At 51.8% G+C, this 22,148-nt stretch overlaps 1 protein-coding gene across 2 annotated transcripts; it reads right to left on the bottom strand.

The window, feature by feature from the left end:
- Window positions 1–95: 95 nt before the first annotated feature.
- SARM1 (sterile alpha and TIR motif containing 1) lies at window positions 96–22,090 on the bottom strand. Of its 2 annotated transcripts, none has more exons than XM_055322461.1 (9): window positions 21,916–22,090; window positions 14,205–14,823; window positions 12,835–13,047; window positions 12,489–12,580; window positions 12,163–12,398; window positions 9,698–9,800; window positions 9,432–9,621; window positions 3,532–3,653; window positions 96–3,449 (listed from the first exon to the last, which is right to left on the bottom strand). In XM_055322461.1, the coding sequence occupies exons 1-9, from the start codon at window positions 21,951–21,953 to the stop codon at window positions 3,320–3,322; spliced, it is 1,743 nt and encodes a 580-aa protein (XP_055178436.1). In that variant the 5' UTR covers window positions 21,954–22,090; the 3' UTR covers window positions 96–3,319. The 2 variants fall into 2 exon arrangements, with proteins under 2 accessions (XP_055178436.1, XP_055178426.1); XM_055322451.1 differs by lacking the exon at window positions 21,916–22,090 and adding an exon at window positions 20,022–20,716.
- Window positions 22,091–22,148: the final 58 nt, after the last annotated feature.

The following is a 22,148-nucleotide window of genomic DNA, read 5'->3' as shown; positions in this document are numbered from 1 at the left end:
CTGAGGCATTGGGCTATGGGGCCCCCTGCTTTCCTGTTCCCAGTCTGCCCACTGTAGGTCAGATAACAGTAAGCTTCTGGGCTGGGCAGCAGCCCCCTGAACTGCCATGGGATGATGCTGGGCATTGACAGCCCACATCTCCTCTGACTGCTCATTCTCTTCTGAGCTACTGGGCTAGGAGAGAGGGTGGTGCTGTGGGGTTGCCAGGCTGGCATCTGGCCAGTGGAGAGATTTAGGGCAGAGGCCATTCCTGAGGGTCAGTCAGAGATCCGTTCCCCGAAGGCACCTTACTGGTCTACCCAGCTACACTAGCCAAAGCAGGATCAGTCTGTTACTACTCAGCTCTCTAGCACTCCAATTGCCACATATTTCAGCAGGGCTGTGTGCTGAGACCATCTTTTGTGCATCTTTAGGTCAATGGGAACCTGGAGATGGGCCTGACTGATTCAAGGGCCCTTCTCCAGGGTGTTGGGAAAGCCTGGCCCAACAGCTGAAAGGCAGAACTGGATTCAGTATTTAGGCACCTGCTTTGATGAGGGCTGTAGGCCCCCACAGAGACCCAAGTCAGGTGGCACTTGACTGCAAACATGAATTGGCCAACAGGGTTTGGCTCCTGGCTACCCTCTTCTCTCACCTGCCCTGAAAATCACACCAGTGAAATGGAGTGGTGCAGGGCAGACCAGGGTCAATGTCTCTGTCATTGGGAGACCAAAGCAAGGAGAGGGCCTTCCACTGTCTTGTCTCAGCATGAGGCAGTGAGGAGTCAGGGAAAGGTTCTGGGCTGGCCTCAGGCCTGGGCTATACTCTAGGCACTGCCTCTGGCTTGCTTGTGACCTTGAGCAAGCCCTTCTATGAAGGGCTAGATAAACAGCGCCCATGAATTGTCTGGTCACAGGTGGACAAGTTAGGAAACACCGGGTTAGATGATGTTCTGAGCCCCTTCTCACCTCATACATTTTAGAATGAGATGCCTCTCTTCCTGGGCAGGGGAGAAGGAATGAGTTGGAGCTGGACTTCTTGACCTCGGAGTATCCCTGAGCAGTCCTTGGTCCCTGGGGATGGGCGAGGTGAGGTAGGTAGGGACCTAGCTGACAGCCCCCACTAGAAGCAGCATCTACACCCCAGCCAAGCAGAAAACCCTGACCCAGCAGACCAATGTCAGAGCAGGCTTTGTGGGGAAAGGCTGTTTCTCAGCTCAGGTTCAGGACCAGCCCTGTGGGACCAGGCCTAGGTATAAGGTGACGGTTAAAGTGCCTGCCCTGGCTATAACCTGGGCAGTCTGTCATGGCACACTGGCCCGGCTGGGGTGAGGGCCATCACCCCATCACCTCGGCTGCTCTGGTGAGGTTGGAGGCTGGGCTCTGATTCCCCAGAGGCAGGACGGGGCAGCAAGAGGTGTATGAACAGAAGACACGGCCTGGCAACCTCCCAGAATGCTGCCTGGGGCGCCTCACGAGGGAGTGGGACTGATCAGGGACAAAGAGAAAGCTTCCCCTGGAGGGTACTCATCCCATTGTATTGTTACTTTCTCTGCTCTATGAGGGCAGTGTCTAGGCCACTTCAGTCACCACCACATCCAGGGCCTGGCACTGGTGGGCACTGTTGTGGCATGAAGGAAGCAGGGTCAAGAGTGGTGGGGGCCAGGATGGGCTAAAGTGTATCTTCGGCAGGACAGGGAGCAGAAAAGGAGTCCCAAGCCTGGAGTGAGACCTCTGATCCTCTGATGATGTGGCTGAAGAGCTACGAGTGACCTGGCTAGCACTTGTGGGGGGTGGCTCTGAAAGCCGAGCCAGCCTGAGGTGTGAGGAGGGGAGGTAAGGGAGGGTTCCAGCTGACCCTGTTGGCTGAAGCCCGGGGTTTACTGGAGGGAGGAGACCTTCTTGCTCTCCCACCTAGTGGAGAAAGGGGCAGAGGGATGTTCTTGCTTTACTTCTGCATAGCTTTTGGGCCAGCCTATTTTGTGTGTGAAAACCTGTCCCCCACTGCCAGACCCTTGGGGCAGAGGAGAAGTGAGCTGTCAGTAGAGTGACAGCCCTGCCCAGGGCACAGCCTCCAAGAGGATTCTCAGGACAGGCAGTGGACTGAGCACCAGAAGGCCAGGTCTGGATCCTGGGGCTGACTCTACTGAAATGTCATGTCATTCAGTTCCTTCTCTGTAAAATGGAGAAAATATGGGTTGGGTTGCTCAGGTGATGGCAGAAACTATGGGGTGGGATGTCGGGAGAAATGGCAAAGATTTGTGAGGGATTTGTGTTTTAGAGCCTCGCTAGGTGAAGCGTCATTCCTTAACCATCTGCATCCACTCACCTGGGATTTTGTGAGAAATGCAGAAACCTAGGCCCTGCCCAGGTCTCCTGAATGCAGTTTTAGGAAAATTCCCAGGGGATTCCAATGAGCCCCGCACCCTTCTTCAGAGTACCGCCTCTTCCCGTGTTGCTACAGGCTGTCCAGCCGACTGCTGTGCCACGAGGCGGGGGCTGCCTCTCCTGGCCATCCCCTGAGCAGGTGGGTAGGGAGGGGTTGGCTGGGGGAGCCAGCTGAGCCTGGCCAGCAGGGACTGAGGCACAGCAACAAGGCATGGGTAGGGTAGCTAGCTGCCTGGCGAGACGGCCTTGGCGACCCAGGCCCAGACCCAAGCAGACAGCTCCCTTGCACCAGTGAGTGCAGCAAAGCTGACCACAGCTGCAGACCAGCCAGAGTGAGGGCTGGCTTAGCCCCACCCTGACCCCGGGTGTGGTAAGAGGACTGCACCTCGGGAAAGCTGGGAGGGGACTTGGGACCAGACCAGCTAAGGACAGTGAGTGGTTACAGGTCAAGGCCACGGGGTGGCAGGAAGTAGTGAGCCCAGAAGCCAGGCACCATCTAGGTGGAGAGCCATCACTGAACCCCCACCTCCAGCTGGCTGCTAGGCCTCAGCCCTTGCTTAGCCCAGGGGGGTGGGCATTGCCCTAACTCTTGTCGGAGGCTGCCTGCCTTCCCCCTAGCCAAGCTGGCTGCTGTCAGGGCGGGCACGAGGTAGGTGGGTATAGTGTGCGGAGTCTCAACCTCCAGAGTCTCTCCCACACCTGAGATAGAGAACCTGGTGGCAGAGACTAGGGAGGTCTGGCCCTTACCATCCCCAATGCCTGCCTTCCCTTCCCTTTCCAGACACTGAGGAGGCTGGGTTTGAGGTGGGCCATGAGGGTGGGGGCAGAGTGACAGCCATTTTCTGAGAAGGGCCCAGGCTGTTGCAGTTGAGAGAGACCAGTTTGAGGAGCTGCTTCTTCGGGAAGGACGATGGAAATGGGGGTCACAACAGGCCTTGGGAACCAAGGACTGGTTAAGTTGGGCCCATGAGTACGGCACCCTCCAAACTGGTGTCAGAGCCTGCAGATGAGTCCCGGGAGGAGCGGCCCTGCAGGAAGCGGATGATCTTCTCAATTGTGGCCTCCTGGTACTCATGGGACCACCTGTGGGCACAGAGGCTGGTGGGTTAGGGGGCCGGCAGAGGGAGCTGCTGGCTGAGGGCTGTGTACCCACCCCTCTCCTCACTTGATGCCATTGAAGGTGAGCACAGCCTGCATGTCCTCAGGCAGGTCCTGGGGCTCTGGCCACTCAAAGCCATCGATGACCGGCACAATGTTCTTGCCGCAGCTCAAAGCAGTCACGATCTCCTGCAGAAAGAAAAGTGGAGAGGATGAGACATGGGTCCCGGTCTAGGACCCTGGGGCCAGGCAGACATTGGGAGGGGTGTTGGTGCTGAAGTCCACCTTGACTTCTCCCTTACTCCTTGTGGTATAATAAAAACCAAATATTTGATCTTTGCCCCAGGTCCTTGGCATAGAGCTCCTGAAACACAGGGAATTTCTGGATGACTGGAGGTTGGGGATGGGGGTACCCAGGTAGCTTCCAGGTGGAGGCTGGTTGCCAGGAAGGCCAAGCCATGATGAAAAGGTTGGAACTTTTAAGTACCCCTCATACATTCACAGATGCACACCTTCCAGGATGGGAGAGGGGCTGGAGAGTGAGTTCACTCCCTAGTGGCCAATGACTAAATCATGCCTCCATAATGAAACCTCCATAAAATCTCCCAAGGAGGGGGTGGGTTGGTGAGCACATCTAGGTGTTGGGAGGGTGGCTGGAGAGGGCATGGGAGCCTTGTGCTTTCCTGCCTGTGCCCCCCACACCCCATACCTTGCCCTATGCATCTTTTACATTCAGATGTTTCTGAGTTACATGCTCGACAATAAACCAGTAATAGTTAAATGTGTTCTGAGTTCTGCATGTCATTCTAGCAAATTATTGAACTGGCGGGAGAGAGATCTGTATGTCATGGGAGCTCCTGAACTGGTAGCCAAGTCAGAAGTGCAGGTAGCCTGGGAACCTAGGACTTTCAACTGAAGTGAGGGCAGACATGTGGAATTGAGCCCTTAACCCTTTGGAGTCTGGGACACCTGGACGACTCAGCGGTTGAGCATCTGCCTTTGGCTCAGGGCGTGATCCTGGGATCTGGGATTGAGCCCCGCATCAAGCTCCTCACAGGGAGCCTGCTTCTCTCCCTCTGCCTGTGTCTCGCTTCTTTCTGTCTTTCGTGAATAAATGAAAAATCTTTAAAAAAAAAAAAAAACACAAAACCCTCTGGAGTCTGATACTTGCTCTGCGTAAGTCAGTATCAGAACTGAACTGAGGGTGTCTGAGGTTAAGCGTCGTACTGTTGGTTTCAGCTCAGGTCATGATCTCAAGGTCGTGAGATTGAGCCCCGTGTCAGGCTCCCTGCTCAGTGAGGAGTCTGCTTCTCCCTCTGCCCCTCCCTCTGCTCACACTCACACTCTCCCTCAAATAAATAAATCTAAAAACATTTTTTAAAAAAGAACTGAAGGGATCCCTGGGTGGCGCAGCGGTTTGGCGCCTGCCTTTGGCCCAGGGCGTGATCCTGGAGATCCGGGATCGAATCCCACGTCGGGCTCCCGGTGCATGGAGCCTGTTTCTCCCTCTGCCTGTATCTCTGCCTCTCTCTCTCTCTCTCTCTCTCTCTCTCTCTCTGTCTCTGTGTGACTATCATAAATAAATAAAAATTAAAAAAAAAATAAAAAAGAACTGAATTGTGGGACATCCAGTTGGTGTTGGCAAATTGGAGAATTGGTTGTTGGTGTTGGGAAAAACAATTTGGTATCAGAAGAAAAACCTCATCCTCTCCATCCAAACTGATCCATCACCAGCCCCACCAATTGTCCTTGTTTCTCAAATCTACCCACTTTTTCTCTTCTTCCATCCTGCCACTGTGCTGCTCCAACCCTCCATCTTTGTTACTACCAGGTCTCTCCTCCATTGTGCTCCCTCTAACTTGTTCTCCACATTGCCCCTTCACCTGGCTGTTCCATATAAAATGCAAATCTGATCATGTCACCCCCTACTTAAAACTCTTCAAGACTTTACATGGCTCTTAGAATAAAATTAAAACTCCTTATTGTGGTTTGAAGGCTCTGTGTGGTTGGCCACAACTCCTTTCCTACACTCCACCCCTGCACTGTTCTCCGGATCACAGACCTTTCAGCCCTAGATTTGCCATCCTCCTTCCCTACACAAGCCCTTTGCACATGCTCTTTTCCCTGCCTCCTCACCTAACTAATGCCTACTCATTTTTCTAATTGGAGCTTAAGCCATACTTTCCCAGGACGTCTCTCCTCCCTTCTCTGACCAGGCACGATCTCCCTATTATAGGCTCTCATAAACTCTTCAGCACATGCTACAGTGGCAAACTTAAGCAATGAACAATTTACTTAATATCTGTCTTCACCAGACATAAGGGATCATGTCTGGTTTTTACCTATCTTGTATCTCAGCATCTTTCACAAAGCCTTGCCCATAGTCCTTGCCAAATACTGAATGCATGGCTGGATGGTTGGAATGAATGAACGGATGGATGGATGGGTGGATGAATAAATGAGAAAGAAAATATAGCATAGCAGTTAGGGGCTGCACTCTAGAATCAGGAGATTGGGGTTCACATCAACTCTGACATAGGTTTTGTGGCCTGAGGCAAACAGGCCCTCACAGCCTCTGTTTTCTCTTCTGCTGGGGAGATACCTGCTATGTCCTGTGGCAAGTGGTTAGAGCAGTGCCCAGCATGTAGTGTGTGCTTAATAATAACTAATAGGTGTTATTATTTCCTCCTCTGTAAATGGGGATAATAAACCTCGCTTACAAGGTTGTTCTGACGATATTACTTACTATTAATGGGTGCTCTGGTAAGTGCCTATTGAATGTTTTTTCCTTCAAAGAGGAAAAAAGCCTCAGGGATTGGACTTTCTTGAGTGCAGTTCACTTGTGGTTTCCCATATTGATTACCCACTAAATGTGGCTTCAGGGAAAGGAGTTTTAAAACCAGAGGCAATTAAGCACTAACACCATCCAAGGAAGGCTGATGGAGCCTCTGGGACTGGTCCAAGGCAAGGTTCTTGCCACCCCGCCTGCCTCCTGCCTCGATGCAGTACACTGGGACAGGGATGGGTATCAAGCACCCATGTGGAGCAGAGCCTTACTGGGGAAAGAACCTGTATAACTTCAATCTTGATTAGCTTTTAGGGAACCTCTCATTTTACGAATGAGAAGAAGGAACCCCAGAGAGGGGAAGGGGCTTGCCACCAGGTCACACAAATGCCCAGCCCAGGAGGGGCCAGGTTTCTGAATCATGCCTTCAGATTCCAAGTCCAGGGCTCTTTCAACCACACCCTCTGCCTCTCTGCTGGGAACTGGTGTGAATTCTGACCCTGCAGAAATTTATCTGAGAGCCTTTAGACATTTGTCTTACCCAGAATTACACAGAACCAAAGACAGCACACTGCTCATTGCACAGATTCAGAGTCTGGCCAAGAGAGGAAGAATGGCTTATTCAAGGTCATCCTGCAGGTTAAGAACAAACACTTGATTGCAGTCAAGTGTTCTGACCTGGTAAACCTGGTGGACACGTATGGTTTCCCCAGTTATCTCAGCTTCATCTGTTTGACTGATCATGGTTTAAGTATTCCATAAACTCTTCAAGAGCCTACTTCCTGCCATGCATGGTTGTAGCCATCAGGGATACAGAGTGAACACAGCAAGGTCTGATCTCATATGGAGCTCAGATACCCCTCTGTTTATCCTGCCACCTGCTCTGAGCCACCAACCATGATCCTTCAGATGTTTCTTTGGCCCAACACCAACCAAGCCCAGTACTCAGTCCCTAAAAACATGGCTTCCAGGGCCTGATCCTCCTCCCCACTGTCAGGATGGATGCACTCTGGTGTCAGAACTTTCTCCCTACACCTGCTGGCCTGGCCTCACTGCCCTTGCGGGATCCCTTTTCCCAGGGCTTTATTTTTATTTTTATTTTTTTAAAATTTTTTATTTATTTATGATAGTCACAGAGAGAGAGAGAGAGAGGGAGGCAGAGACACAGGCAGAGGGAGAAGCAGGCTCCATGCACCGGTAGCCCGATGTGGGATTCGATCCCGGGTCTCCAGGATCGCGCCCTGGGCCAAAGGCAGGCGCCAAACCGGTGCGCCACCCAGGGATCCCTTCCCAGGGCTTTAAACACAAGTGTTCTCCCAGCTTTTAGACACTCTGCAAACTGGTTCTATAGTTTTTTTGGTTTTTGCCTTTTCTTTTTCTTTTCTTTTCTTTTTTTTTTTTTAGAAAGGGAGAGAGTGGGAAGGAGGGGCAGAGGAAGAGGGAGAGAATCTTTTTTATTTTTTTAAAGATTTGTTTAAAAAAAAAAGATTTGTTTTTTTATTCATGATAGACACAGAGAGAGAGAGAGAGGCAGAGACACAGGCAGAGGGAGAAACAGGCTCCATGCCAGGAGCCCGATGCGGGACTTGATCCCGGGACTCCAGGATTGTGCCCTGGGCCAAAGGCAGGTGCCAAACCGCTGAGCCACCCAGGGATCCCCAAGGGAGAGAATCTTAAGCAGGCTCCATATTCAGTGCAGAGCCTGACTTGGGGCTCCGTCTCACAACTCTGAGATCACGACCTGAGCCGAAATCAAGTCAGATGCTTACATGACTGAACCACCCAGGCACCCCTGGTTCCATAGTTCTTATCCAGCCAGTGGTATGCTGGCAAATGTTTAACAAATAACCCTCAGGGGCGGGGCAGGGGGGAGAGACACAACCAAACAAATAAAACCCTAATTTGTAGTATTTACCAATTTCCTTTGTGTAAATACTCCCACCAGGGCTGATTTCAAGCTACCAACATGACATCATTAAACGTGGAGGTGGGAAGAGATGCAGATGATCATTTCTGGTGTTAGCTGAATCCTATCCTCCCACATACCCTCAAAGTCCCTCAGATCTGTGCCATGGAACGCGGTCAGGTGCTGGGAAAGAGCATGGGCTTTGGAATCAGAAAGATGGAGTTCAGAGCCTAGCTTTTCTGATTTCTACGCCAGCGTGGCCATGGGAAAAAGTGTTCTACGTCTCTGAGCCTCAGTTTTTTCATCTAAAAGAAATTACTAATGATGCACCTTCCTCATCCCCACTTTGTTCTTTGCTCATGCAGTTGCCCTGCCTGGAATGCCTTCTCTTCCACTTACCTAAATTCTTAAGAATCTTCTCATGTTCTGCCTCCTTCATGAAGCCTTCCCTGGTTATTCCAGCCCTGAATATTTTCTCCCTTCTCCGTACTCCTATGGCAAGTAAGATCTTTACCTACCTAGCTCAGCATTGACACCAATGCATATATGATCTAGCCTTTCTGGGCCTATTCTTGTCTCCTTAGCTCCTTCGGGACAAAGGCTCCATCTTAGATGACTGTTGTATCCCTCAGCTCAACCCCTACTCACTAATAATTAATAAACTGTAGATGTGATATGGATCCATCCATCCATCCGTCTGTCCATTCTACGAGTATTTGGTAAGTTTCTACTGTGTGCCAGGCACTGAAGATCCAATGGCATTAATTAAACAGTGGTAAGCACTCATAATAATTCCAATAAAATTGCTGCCATTATAGAGCAATTACTACAGAACTAGGCATTCTGCTAAGGACTTGACAAATTTCAGCTCTTTTTAATTTTTGTAACAACATCCTAGGAGGTTAGGGACAATAGGCGTCCCACTTCACAGTAACAAACATGAAGCTCGTCTTGATTGCATAACTTACCTAAGACCAGAGCTGGGATTCAATCTCACAGCTTTGCATCCTTTGTGATTCTACTGTGCCGGTCACTAGGCTCTCTTGTCCCTCTTCCCCCACAGAGGTTATTTGTCAAAACATTTTCCTCCTTCTTGAGCCCTCACAACAATCCCACAAGGTGAATAAGACAGGCAAGTTATCCCCATTTTCTGAATGAGAATCGTGAGAGCCTTACTGACCCACTAAAGACCAATTACAGTCCGAGCTGTGGCTCCTGCCCAGGTTGCTGGGGAGTGCAGATGAGGAGGAATGGGACCACAGAGGCCAGCACCTACCTTGTGCACCCAGTCCTTGCAGTCATGGTCCTGCTTGCATTTGTCCAGTGCCCCAGCTGACAGTACCAGCACGAAGTTGCGGGCACCCATGACACTCTGGATGAGTTTGTCCTCGAACTTGCCTGCTTCCAGCTTCTCCACATCAATGAAGACACTGAAGCCGTGCAGTTGCAGGTGTACCTTTAGGAGGCTGAGAAGAGGTCCTGTGTCACTGCCCTGGCCTGGCCCCGAGCTCCCAGGCTGCCCGCCTGCCTGTCCCTTCTTACCTGGCCAGCTGGGAACCCGAGTTCCGGCGGTAGCTGATGAAGACATCTGGGATGTCCCCACTGGGCTTACAGCCAGTGCAGGGCAGCGGAGAGTGTAGCATTTCTGAAGCAGAAGGTGACAGTGTGGTAAGGGTCACCCCTCCTCATCACTCACCCTCAGGTACATCATTCTCTGCCCACTCAGCCTTCTTAGCCCAGCCCAGCCCAGGCAGGGTGGCTTGTTTGAAATAGGGTCATTGAGATAAAGAACTGGGCCTACAGGAAGACTGCCTACTATTGGTGGGTCCCTTTCAGGAGGCAGGCATTGTGTTTTAGGGACATGTATCTGCACCTCCAGCCCTCTCTCCAGAGCTCCAAACCTGTATGGGGACACTATAAACCCAACATATCCCAAATCCTCCCTTGGCCCCTTCCTTCCCAGTTCCTACCACAGTTGGAACCTGGATATTGTCCTAAACCCCTACCTTTCATTCATCCATTCATCCATTCAACAAATATTTACAAAGTATTTACCGTGTGCCAGGCACTATCCTTTGTGCTTGGGATATAGCAGTGAAAAGAACAGACAGACAGACCTTCACGACACCTGACTCCATGCTCTGGATTCTTCCGACTAAGCATTCTGAACTCCAGCCCCAGGACCCTCCCTATGTCCAGACCCCCGACTCAGCCTTCTCCGTGATCTCCCCAAATCCATACTTGCCCAGTCCAATCTGTTTGCACAGCAACCAGAGGGGTCTTTCTAAAATCCAAGTCTCAGTGGATCCCTGTTTCCACTTTAAAAATGTACATGGCTCCCTCTACTTCCTATACAAGGGATTTGTAAGCTCTTTTTGCAGTAAGACCTCCCTGGTTTTCATTTATTTATTTATTTATTTATTTATTTATTTATTTATTTATTTATTTATTTAATTTTATTTATTTGAGAGAGAGAAAGAGAGTGAGCAGGATGGAGAGAGAATCTGAAGCAGACTCTGAGCTGAGCGCAAAGCCCAACACGGGGCTCAAACTCAGGCCTGCGAGATCACGACCTGTGGCAAAACCAAGAGTTAGACACTTAACCAATTGAGCCACCCAGGTGCCCCAGGACCTCCCTGATTTTATTTATTTTTTATTTTTTTTCCTCCCTGATTTTAAAAAATGAAATACTGAGGTTTTATTGGGAGCTGCAATGTGAAAATAATAAAAGCTGATCTGCTTTGAACTTGTTGAATGAATGGATGAATGAAAAGACCATCCTCATATAATCTTCAGACTTAACACTCACAGATAGCATTTGTCTATTTATGAAGCAGGAAGACAGAGTTTCAAATCCCAGTTCTGTTATTTAATGGATTTGGGATATTTATTTGGGATCTCCCAAGGCATAACTTTGGGAAATGTATTTAAATTCTTAAAACTTAGTTTCATCATGCTTAATATTAACACCCTTGATGGAAATATTCTTTATCTGGGATTATGATGGTAGTTACAAATGTATGCGTTTTTTCAAAACTCTTCATATCAGACACTTTTAAGTTAAGTTATACCTCTTTTATTACTTAAACATTTTCAAAAAGTAGAGTATAAGTATAGAGGGGTGCCTGGGTGGCTCAGTTAAGTGTCCAGCTCTTGATTTCTGTTCAGGACATGATCTCAGAGTCATGAGACTGAGTGAGCCCTGAGTCAAACTCCAGGATGGATATGGAGGCTGCTTAAATTTCTCTCTCTCTCTCTCTGCCCCTCCTTTCTCGTTTGCTCTCACCTGTCTCAAAATAAATAAATAATAAAATAATAAAATAAATTTAAAGTTGATTTAAAAAATTAACACCCACTGCATAGAATGGATATAAATATTAATGAGATAATGTTTAAAACTTAATGCATATAGTAATTGATGACAAATATTAGCTAAATAGTAAATTAGCAAATTAAAATAAGTTAGTAAATAAAAATGGTTGCTAGAGCCCTAGAATCCATTCCACCCTGGTGACCTCCCTAAAGCACTTCCAGAATCCATACTTTGTAAGCTGCTGGCTAATCGCACAAGCCCCCCACCCCTAGGTGTCTTCCCACCCCTATCCCCTCCTTGCTGCCTCACCTCCACATCTGCATATACTTACTGCTCCTTTTGTCTGGTTGCTCTTCCTGCTGCACGCCCCTCCCCAATACATCCTTCAAGACCTGGTTGGGCATCCTGTAAATGCCCAGACCTGGGTGACAGGGAAGCTGTGCTTCCTGTCAGCTCGCACTGGAATCCTGGGGGTGCCTCCTGCCGTGGTCACCTACGTGTTCATGGACCTGCCTCACTTCCACCCTCCTCCTCAGCTCAGACTGGGAACTTCTTGAGGGTAACATATTCATCTTTGCATCCTCAGAATCCAGTCTGGCACAGCGTCTGTGCTCAAACCGACCGCAGGGAGGCTCGGAAGTCCCCCCAGGGCTGGGGCTAGACTAGGGGTGGGGTCCCGGCTGGGCAGGCTGACCTCTGGCGGCCGTGAGGATGCGGGCGCGGTGCACGCCCAGGCGGATGCCGCAGTCCTCCAGCAGCTGCTGCTCGGACACGCGGTGCAGCAGGGAGCGGTCCAGGCCGCAGCTGACCAGGCCGTACGTATACTGGCGGAAGCGCGGGTCCAGGCTGCCCAGCCAGTCAGCCAGGTTGCTGCGGTCGCACGTGGCGTAGCTGGCGAAGGTCTTGAGCTCCGTGAGCTCCCTAAAGAATCTACCACGGGGGGAAAGAAGGACGCTGAGGTCCCGACCTGGGACTGACCAGTGGCAGAGGGCCAGGGCTGGCGGGCAGGAGGCTCCTTACCTTTTGCGGGTGATGCCTGATTTCATGCCCAGGTCGGTCTGGAGCTCCTCCTCCGTGAGCCGCAGAAGCAGGTCACCATCTACCTGCTGCTCCTGGGGGAGGGGTCGGATGTGAGGAAGGGCTCTCCTCTTCAGCCCTTGGACCCGAAGCATAAGGTGCAAGGGAAGGGAACTGGAGATGGCGATGGGACCCAGGTTAGAGCCCAGTGACCCAGAAAGCGGCTGAGGCCAGGCTCCCATCCCCCAAACCACCCGCGGCGCCGCGGGCGTGGGGGCCGCAAGGGGGCGCTGTTGTCTTGCGCAGGGCGGCCCTAGCAGCCGCACGCCCCCAGGACGCGCAGCTTTACCCGGAAGCTCTCGCAGTAGTGGGAGAAGCCGATCTGCTGGAGCCACGTCTGGACCTCGGCCTCCTTCCAGCTGGCCACGCAGGGCAGGATGGGCCGCGGCACCTCCTCGCCCAGCAGGCGCAGCGCGCGCTTGGCCAGCGCCGACGTGGTGCCATTGGTGGAGTAGGAAACCAGGCGTTTCAGGCTCTGGATGGCTCCGATGTCGCTGAATACCTAGGGAGGGGCGGAGAGAGGGTGTCTCGGGGCCACCAGCTCACCAGCCATCCCCAAACGTGCCCAGTCCCTCCCCCCGCCTCTTCTCAGCGCGGAAACTCCTATCATCAGCCTTAGCCCTGCCGTCATCCAGTAAGTCAGGTAGCTCTGCGAATTCCCCTCCTGAAACTCTCAACTCTGCACCTCGTGCCTGCCTCTAACAGCTTCCATCTCCCTAGGATGAACTCTGAGCCTGGCCTGGCACAGTGCACCCCCTGCCCACCATTCTCAGCTCACCCCCCCCTTTCTCCAGCCCGCACTTGGCTGACACCCACCCACCAAGGCTCTCTTACCTCTGGGCCCAGTCATGGTGTTCCCAGACCTTTAGTTCACCAGCCTGCTTGTGGGAATCCTAGCCATCCAGTGGAATCCAAGTTGATTAGCAACCCCTCCATGCAGCCTGGTTTGATTTACCCACAGCTTGGCTCATACCTCCAATTAGGCCTTGTACTCTAAATGCCACTGTTGTTAGTTGATAATGCAATGTCCACTAAATGTTAAGCTGAAGTCTTTCTCTCTCTCTTTTTTTTTTTTTTTTAAGATTTTGTTTATTCATGAGAGACACAGAGAGGGAAAGAGGCAGAGACACAGGCAGAGGGAGAAGCAGGCTCCATGCAGGGAGCCCAACATGGGACTCGATCCCTGGTCTCCAGGATCATGCCCTGGGCTGAAGGTGGCACTAAACCGCTGAGCCACCTGGGCTGCCCAGCTCTTCCCTTTTCTTCATCCAACCACCCACCAAATCCTAATTCTGTTTGTTCAACACCCCTAGGATCCATCTGCTTTTCTCTTCTTCAGCTGTCATGCTCCAGCCCACCTTCCCAACTGTCCCCCTGTCGTGGCCTCCTATCTGGCCCCCTTGCCTCCACCGTCACCCTTGCTAATTCCATCTCCACGTGGTAGCCACGGCAATCTTTGTAAAACTCGTGTTCCCTGCTTAAAACCCTTGGTCTTGCCCTCAAGGTCAGTGACTGGTCTCTCATCCTTCTCCGTACTTCACCTAACCCTTATGTATACTTCAAGTCCCAGTTGAATGCCACTTCCTCTGGGAAGCCTTCCCAGACGCTCTCTAACCCCCCCCCCCCTCCGTCCCCGTCCCCGCCCGACCGCACACCCACCTTGGTCTTGCCCTGCAAGCTCTTGATGGCAACCTCAGCACAGAGATAGAAAGCCCCGATACACTGCGCCTCCATGCGGGACGAGTCGAGTAGCGGCACGAGGCGCTGCAGGTCGTCGGGCCCGCGGCCCTGCCTGGTGTCACTGGCATCCACCAGGCAGCGAGCAAAGCGGCCGGGGTCCAGGGAGGCCACGAGCGGCTCCACAAGCGCCAGCGTGCCCGAGCGCTCCACCTCGCGCTCCACCTCCTTGTTGGTTGCCAGCACCGCCACCGCCAGGCAGGCGTGCAGCCGCAGCAGCTCGTCCTCTTTGGAGAAGGCGAGCGGGAAGAGCCACTCTGCGGCGCGCTTCTCCACCATGCGCCGCTGCGCCGCCTGGCCCCCGTGCAGCGCGCAGTTGCCCAGCGCCAGCGCGCAGTGGCGGAGCAGCGCGGGGTCCGTGCGGCGGCACCAATACAGCACCGCGTCCAGGCCTCCGGCCGACACCAGCCGCTGGCACGTCTCCTCCGAGTGCTTGAACATGTGCTCCAAGATGCCTGCAACGCTCCGCGCCAGCTCCACCGGCTCGCGCTCTTTTGCCAAGTTCAGGATCACTCCCAACCCGATGCGCGCCACGCGGTCCCTGCAGAAAGAAAATGGGGCAGGGACGATGCAGTGGCGGTGTCCTCGGGAAGTTGGCTCACACCCCCGCCCCTGGTCATTTAACCTCTCTGGCCTCACTAGTGTCATATAGGACATGCTGGAGAGAGCATTATCCTCCTTCTGGAAGGACCAGATTTCTCGATTATAAGGATGCTCCAACCTGAAAACACCTGTTTCCTCCCTTATCGCTGCCTCCTCCCCACAGTGTGTGTTGTGGTTAAGAATCCTAACTCTGGAGAAGATCCCCTGGGTCCTGGCTTTTTTCTAGAAACTGTAGGACCTTGAATGCCTTCCTTTATTTTTCTACCTCAGTTCTGCATCTCATAAATAAAAGGAATACCTACCCCCGTAGGGTCATTATGAGAAAGAACAGGATAATCCATGTAAAGTGTTCCCCACAGTGCCTGGCACATGGGGAAGACTCACTAAATGTTAACTTCTTTTCATCATTTGAAGTATCACTTTGAAGTGTCACTTTGAAGTACACCACTCTTAGCCTTGCCCTCAAACCTCTCTTCAGTCCATGCTGTGTGATTGGGGTTTATTCATTCAACAGATTTTTATTGAGGAACTACTGCGTGCCAGACACTGTGCTGGGGGCTGAAGCTGAACAGTGAGTATGGGTGCCTGAACGTATACACAGCTAATGTGGAGACGATAAGCATGTGAACGAGTGAACAGAACAAGAGTGATATGGCTATAATGCTAGCAAACCCAGGTGATGTAATGGACAGTGCCTGGGTGGAGGAGGAGGTAACATCTGAGAGTTCAATATCAAGAGACTCCTGCCTACAAGTGTCTGGGAGGAGAGCATAAAAGGCAGAACAAACAGCAAGAACAAAAGCCCTGAGGGCTGGTGAGCTTGCCATGTTTGAGGAATGGACAGCCAGCCAGAGATATTTGCAATGTTTAAAACCAACGAAGAAAAATATAAAAATCAACAAGGATTCATATATAGAACGTATACATATTCAAATCAACAAGAAAAAGGCAGCAAATTCAATAGGGAATGGCAAAGGATATAAATGGCAATTTACAAAAGAGGAAATCGAAAATGTTAAATAAAGAGATGCTCTAACTCATCAGTAATCGGAGAAGTGAGAATTAAATCAGCTATCACTTTACAACTATTGGATAGGCAAAAAGCAGAATCTGGGTAACATAGAAGGTTGGCAAGGTGGGACACCTGGGTGGCTCAGTGGCTGAACATCTGCCTTTGGCTCAGGGTGTGATCCTGGGTCCTGGGATTGAGTCTTGCATTGGACTGCAAGGATCCCGCTTCTCTCTCTGCCTATGTCTCTGCCTCTCTCTGTGTGCCTCTCATGAATAAATAAATAAAATCTTAAAAAGAAAAAAAGAAGGTTGGCGAGGTGTGGGGCCATGAACACCCCGAAGCTCTGTGGGTGGAGGGTACATGCCTGGGGTAGTCAATTTGGAAAGGAGACTGGGATGTGTGGGTAAAGTTAAAGAGATATGGACCCTATGAGCCAGAAACTGGGGCTTTTGAGTCTGCATCCCAACAAAATTGTCACAGATCCACAAAAGGATGTGGAAAAGGCTGTTCACTGCAGGGTTGTTGGTGGTGGGGGAAGATGGTGGCAGGCTGCTGTCGAGCCTGGGAGAGTGGAGAGGTAACATGGGCAAGCACCCACTCTGGAGGACTATGGAACAGTTACAAGTGACTGAACAGATGATATCATAGCACAGGCAGAATCTTAAACACGTAAATCTGAGTGGGTGAAAGTATGAACTGGAATGTACTATATAACACAGCACCATTTGTGTGAATTAAAAATACATACACACAAAATAAGAATAAAGATTTTACCAGGACACAGATATAGGAAAATACACATTAATTATATTGAAAGGGTGCCTATGGCATTAATTTGGACAGATGATGGGACATTAATGAAGAGGAGAAGGGGAGATTGTGGAGATTGTATTCTAGGCACAGATGTATGCAAAGGTTTGGAGATATCTGAGAGCTGGTTGCACTTGGGGACCTGTCCCCACCTTAGCCATGCTGAAATGAAGCCATTTCTAGGTGGAGGTGGAGAGGTGGAGAGTATGAGCTGAGGTGGAGGTTCAAGGGGAGAGTATGGAAAGGGTCCCAGGGGCCTTCTGAGCCCTCTCCAGACAGCTGTACTTTATCTTGATGGCAAATGGGGAGCCATTGAAAGGCTTCAGGAAGGGGAGTGACCTGCTCTTGAAAGGGTTTTAGGAAACACTCTGACTGCTATAGGGAGGAAAGGTCCAAGGGAGGGAGCCTGGATGCCAGCAGAGCAGGCAGGAGAATTGCCTCATTTCAGGCAGAGGTGAAAGTTTTCTGTCTTCCTGACCTCCACAAATGATGTCCTCCATAGCTAACATTACTCCCAAAGAGTTAAGAGACTCAGCCAGTCATGGAGTCCCTGCCCAGTGAGCATCACAGTGACCACAGTGCTTGTGATTTTGTGTCTACTGCAGGTCCCAGCTGACCCCATAACATGGTACAACTTTGCCTGAGCCGGTCACTGAGCTTCCCCAAAGTCATTCCCAAAAGAACAGACGGGTTCTAATCACTCACTTGTTTCTTTTACCAATGAGAAAGCCAAAGCTCAGAGAGGTTACACGACGTGCTCAGAGTTACACGGCTGGTGGGAGGCATAGCTGGAGTCTGAACCTGCACCTGTCTGTATTTATTTGTTTTGTTTTTAAGATTTTAAAATTCTTATTTATTCATGAGAGACACACAGAGAGAGGTAGAGACATGGGCAGAGGGAGAAGCAGGCTCCCTGCAAGGGAACCTGATGTGGGACTCAGTCCTACAACCCTGGGATCACAATCTGAGCCAAAGGCAGACACTTAACCAGCTGAGCCATCCAGGTGCCCCTGTTTTTGTTTTTTAAGAGGACTTATTCTAAGTCTCTTCACCCCCAGCCATCCCCTTTCCCTATGTACTTGGCACATTCACAGAAATTGAACTGTGTGCTTGTTTTGAGAGCTATAAACTCAGCTCCCAGGTTCTGCAGTCTCAGAGGCTATGAATCTAGGTTCAAATCCCAGCTCTGAAGGAGAGGGGAAATTATACACACAAATATATATATATATATATATATATATATATATATATATATTACACATTTATGTGTAAAATCCTTGTATGCATAGAATTTCTCTGGAAGGACACACTGTGCAAGAAACTTGTTTTGCTGGTTTGCATCTGGGGAGGGGGTCTGGGTAGGAAAAAACAATTCTTAAGTGTGTATCTTTTTTTGTACCTTTGCACGTTTTGAATTTACATGCAATAGCTTTCCGGTGTTTGTTTTTAATATGTTTCCTCCACTTATTCACTGTGTATTTTTGGGAAAGCCATTTAATCTGAGTTAAACCATTTAACCTAATTATGGTCTCCTGATGGTACTGGGCTGTAAATTTCAAACGCTAGCAGTTACATGGGGCCCTCACTGGGTGTCACGAGACCAAGTTCAAGGGTCCTACCCTGTTGGACTTCTCTTGGCATTTGGGGGCGAGGGATGCTGTGACCTAGGCTCCTGGGTAGAGGGTGTAGTAGCACCCTGGGAGGAAGGAAATGGGAAAAGGAGTGGGTGCACGGAGGAGGAACTTTCTTTAAGATGAGATTGGCTGATGAAGGAAGGGCAAGATTTCATAAACACGAATTCTCAATGTGTGACCTCCCTTCTCTCCCTTCCAGCCTCGGCCTGTGCCTTTAGAAAAATTTTGATGGCCACGGGCCTTGCTGGGCTCTGTCCTTGGTCCTGAAGTGCTGTCAGCGCCAGCACGTTGTTTCATGAGGCCAGGGACAATTGTTACTGTGACTCTTTCCTCAGTAATTCTAAATCAGCTGAGTATTGTTATTTTCAACCTTGAAAAATATCAGTGCGGTTTGCAACCTGCAGCCCTCCTCTTCCAGGGGTGTTGGCTACACCCCTTCTCCAAGCACTCTAACTAACTGCCACACCCTACATACCAGGCCTACAGAGTTCACCGCCACCCTGTGCCCACTGCTTCCAGTGAGGGCCCACTCTGTTTGCCAGCCCTGCAAATGTCTGATGATTGATGTTAGATGGGAGATAAATGACTTGCTGGGCAAGCAGAACCCTAACTTGCTCTCCGAATTTAAATGGCCTCATTCATGCATTTTTGACAGTTGTATCATTTCCACCACCCACAAGGCTATTTTTTAATATTTGAAAATGGCAAGAAAAGCATCCCTCACCCATGCCCATACTTGTGAGAGAAGCATGAATTGAAAGTGACCCTTCCCAAACCCTTCTAAACCTAAGGGGCCAGAGAATTCAGCACGAGACTTGTGAGAGTTTGGTGTGCTCTGGCATCGGAGATGAGAGAAAGTGAAGGCAAGGGTCCTCATATTTCAGGGGAGATCTCAAAAGGCAGGCAAGAGAGGGGCAGCCAGGCCCCAGTTGGACCCCACCCCCTTACTCCATCTTGGCACTATGTGGGGAAGGGACAGAGAACACATACTCTGGCTCCTGCCTAGGTCCTCACCTGATTCCTCTTCTCTCACCCATTCATCCCACTGAAAACCTTCCATTCCCCATTAGTAGCCGCAGAATGAGATCATGTCTGGCCTGTAACCTGGGCCAAAATGAAGGCGGAGGAAGCAGGAGGTGGATTGAGGGTGACACAAAGGGGGCAAGTAACCCTCAGGTCAGCACTCATTTCAGTGATCATTGCCCCTCCTCCTGTCCCATTTCCTAAGCATTGTGTTCTCTTCCTTTCTCAGTGGCAGAGAAAAGGTAGCTTGGAAGGGCACCCAGGCCTGTGCGGAGGTGGTCTGTGGGTTTAGGGGCCATTGGCAGTAGGATCCCGGGTCCATCCTCATAACCAGGGACAAATTCCTGTCCTGCTACATTCTTCCTCCCCCTGTCTAATTACTTACCCCCCCAGTTCTGGGAGTGAATCCTGGCTGCACCACCAGTTCTACTGTGTTGTGACTCTGGGCAAGTCATGAAACTTTCCCAAGCCTTGTTTTCCTCACTTGTAAAATGGACACGCTGATCCCCAACAGGGGTGTAGTACAGGGATTTGGGATTTGCGGAGGTGAGGCGCGAAAACGCACAGTGCGAGTCGCAGGAGAGACCCAGGCTGTCGACCGCCCCTGCTGCCCCCACAGCACCCCGCGCTCTCCCCTCAGCCCGTGAGCACCCTCACCGGTTCTCGGCCACCAGGATCTGCTCCAGCAGGCGGGCGGCCTGCACGCGCGTCTCCAGCTCCGGCGCCTGCAGCAGTCGCAGCAGCAGGTCCAGGCCGCCGTCCAGGCGGATGGCATCGCACAGACCCTGGGCTACCTCCCGGCCCACGGCCGGCAGCAGCCAGGCCTCCTCCACCAGCTGGAAGACCTCGGCCAGGCCGGCGCCCACGGCCCGCGCGCCCCCCGCCTGCTTCAGCGCGGACAGCGCCTGCTGCAGCTCCGGCATCGCGCGCTCCAGGGCGCCCTGCACCTCAGCGGCCGCCCCGGGCGACACCTCGCGGGGCCCCCGGCCGCCCGCGGCCCACCACGGGCCCGCGCCGCCGCCCCCGTCCGGCCCCGGCACCGCTAGCCGCTCAGCGCCCGGCCGCGGGCCCGACATGGTGAAGAAGCGGCACAGCTTGTAGGCGGAAAGGAGCAGCGTCAGGACCATGGGCGCGGGGCTGCGGGGGACATCCCGGGTCCGGGGGGCGGGACCGGGCGGGCGACCCGGGACTTGGGCAAGGGGGGCAGGACAGAGGACCAGGGAAAAGACGGTGCAGGAGGCAGGGAGGGAGAGAAGGCTACCCACCGGGCAGGGGCGCAGGCCAGAAGTTTGGGGGAGGGGCGAGGACAGGATCCCGGACGGAGCTTTTGGGTACAGGGAAGCGGGCCCAGAGGCAGGGGGTGGGCGGGAGGAGCGAGGGGGCTGCGAGGGGTGGACCCAGGCGCCAGTGAGAAGAACAAAGCCGGGCTCCGGCCCAGTGTGGATCTGCAGCAGCCCCGCCCCTGAGAAGCCGCAGCGGGGAGCTGACACCCCGCCTCTCGGTCACGTGGGACCGCCCCGCCCCGCCGCCGCCTGGCCTCGCCCCCAGGCCTTTCCTCAGCCACGCCCACGCGCTGCTTAGGGGCGGGGGAGAGGGAGGGAGGGGAGGGGGAGGGGGAGGCAGTGGGGTGGCCACTCGGGGGAGGGTGCCGAGCCGACGACCGCCTCCTTCCCCTGCCCCCCCCAAACCCCGTGACACTGCAACGCGAAGGCAACACAGTGGAGCGGGCCCCCTCCCCTAACAGTGGTTAAAGTGATCCTAATAACGATGCGGCACAGCTCTCCAGACCCTTTGTGCCTGTTTCTCAAGCCTTATGACAGGCCTACAGGGTCGGTATTTGTGTTCCCATTTAACAGCTGAACTGACTAAAGCTCCTAGAAAAGACGTTGCCCAAAGTCACACACCCTTCTCTGATTATGGAACAGAAAAACTCAGTTGGAAACTCTGAGAATCATTTTCTTCCGGGTGGTGGCAGGATTTCAGGAGGCCCATGGACCCCTGACAGTGGGCGCAGAATCAGGCCTTCTGTGCCAGGGGTATTTTCTGGAAAGAGGGATGCTTATCTTCAAGAGTCTAAAAGTGTGGAGAAGGAGGCTGTTCTTTACCACAGGGAGAGTGAAAGTGGAGACAGGGAGCAGTGCCTGCCAAGGAGCAGTGAATTAGCGAGAGACTAAGGAATCAAATCCAGTCCAAACGGTTACCATTCATCCAATTTGCTGCTCTGTGAGGCCCAGCTTGGGGAAAACAATGCACCCAAGAGTAGAACCTAAACATGAAAATCTGTTTTTTTATGATTAAAAAAAAAAAAAATCCCCCAGAGTACTCACCAGCATTCCTTCACCCCCCTTTTACCACCCTAAATACACAATGGGTGGGTGAGACACTCAGTCGGCGATGTGCCTGATCAAACAGATCACAGATAAATAACCATTTATGGAGAATGAAGTTGGCGCTATTCCAGGCACCGGGCATTTTGTCTGTTTTAGCTTGTGTAAACACCCCCACCCCCCCAAAACAGGACACAAGGCAGGTATTATTAGTCTCTCCTTACCAAAAAGAAAACCAAGGCAGGTAAAGCAGTGTGCCCATGGTCACATAGCCTGTGAGTGGCACAGTGGCCCTTCCTTCTGTCCTTGAGACCCGCTGTGCTATTCCCCTCCTGGGATGAGACTGAGCTTGGCAAGGATCCTGTTCACAGTTCTCCCAGGCCCAGAGTTCCAGGAATGTGACCCTTTGCAGTGCAGCAGCAACCTCTGGGGTCCAGGGTACTGGGGGCTGGGCCAG

The sequence above is a fragment of the Nyctereutes procyonoides genome, unplaced genomic scaffold (genome assembly GCF_905146905.1).
Source record: "Nyctereutes procyonoides isolate TBG_1078 unplaced genomic scaffold, NYPRO_anot_genome, whole genome shotgun sequence".
NCBI classification, from domain to species: Eukaryota; Metazoa; Chordata; class Mammalia; order Carnivora; family Canidae; genus Nyctereutes; species Nyctereutes procyonoides.
Note: the sequence above shows the minus strand (reverse complement) of the source record. Positions and strands in the feature narration are given on the sequence as shown.

What these genes read in the sequence shown, in the direction of transcription:
- SARM1 (XM_055322451.1), bottom strand. Translation starts at nt 20,491, where the DNA reads ATGGTCCTGACGCTGCTCCTTTCCGCCTACAAGCTGTGCCGCTTCTTC. An exon ending in GCTTGCAGGGCAAGACCAAG is followed by an intron (nt 13,048 to 14,204) that starts GTGGGTGTGCGG and finishes GCCCCTCCCTAG; the next exon opens with GTATTCAGCGACATCGGAGC. An exon ending in ACTACTGCGAGAGCTTCCGG is followed by an intron (nt 12,581 to 12,834) that starts GTAAAGCTGCGC and finishes CCCCTCCCCCAG; the next exon opens with GAGCAGCAGGTAGATGGTGA.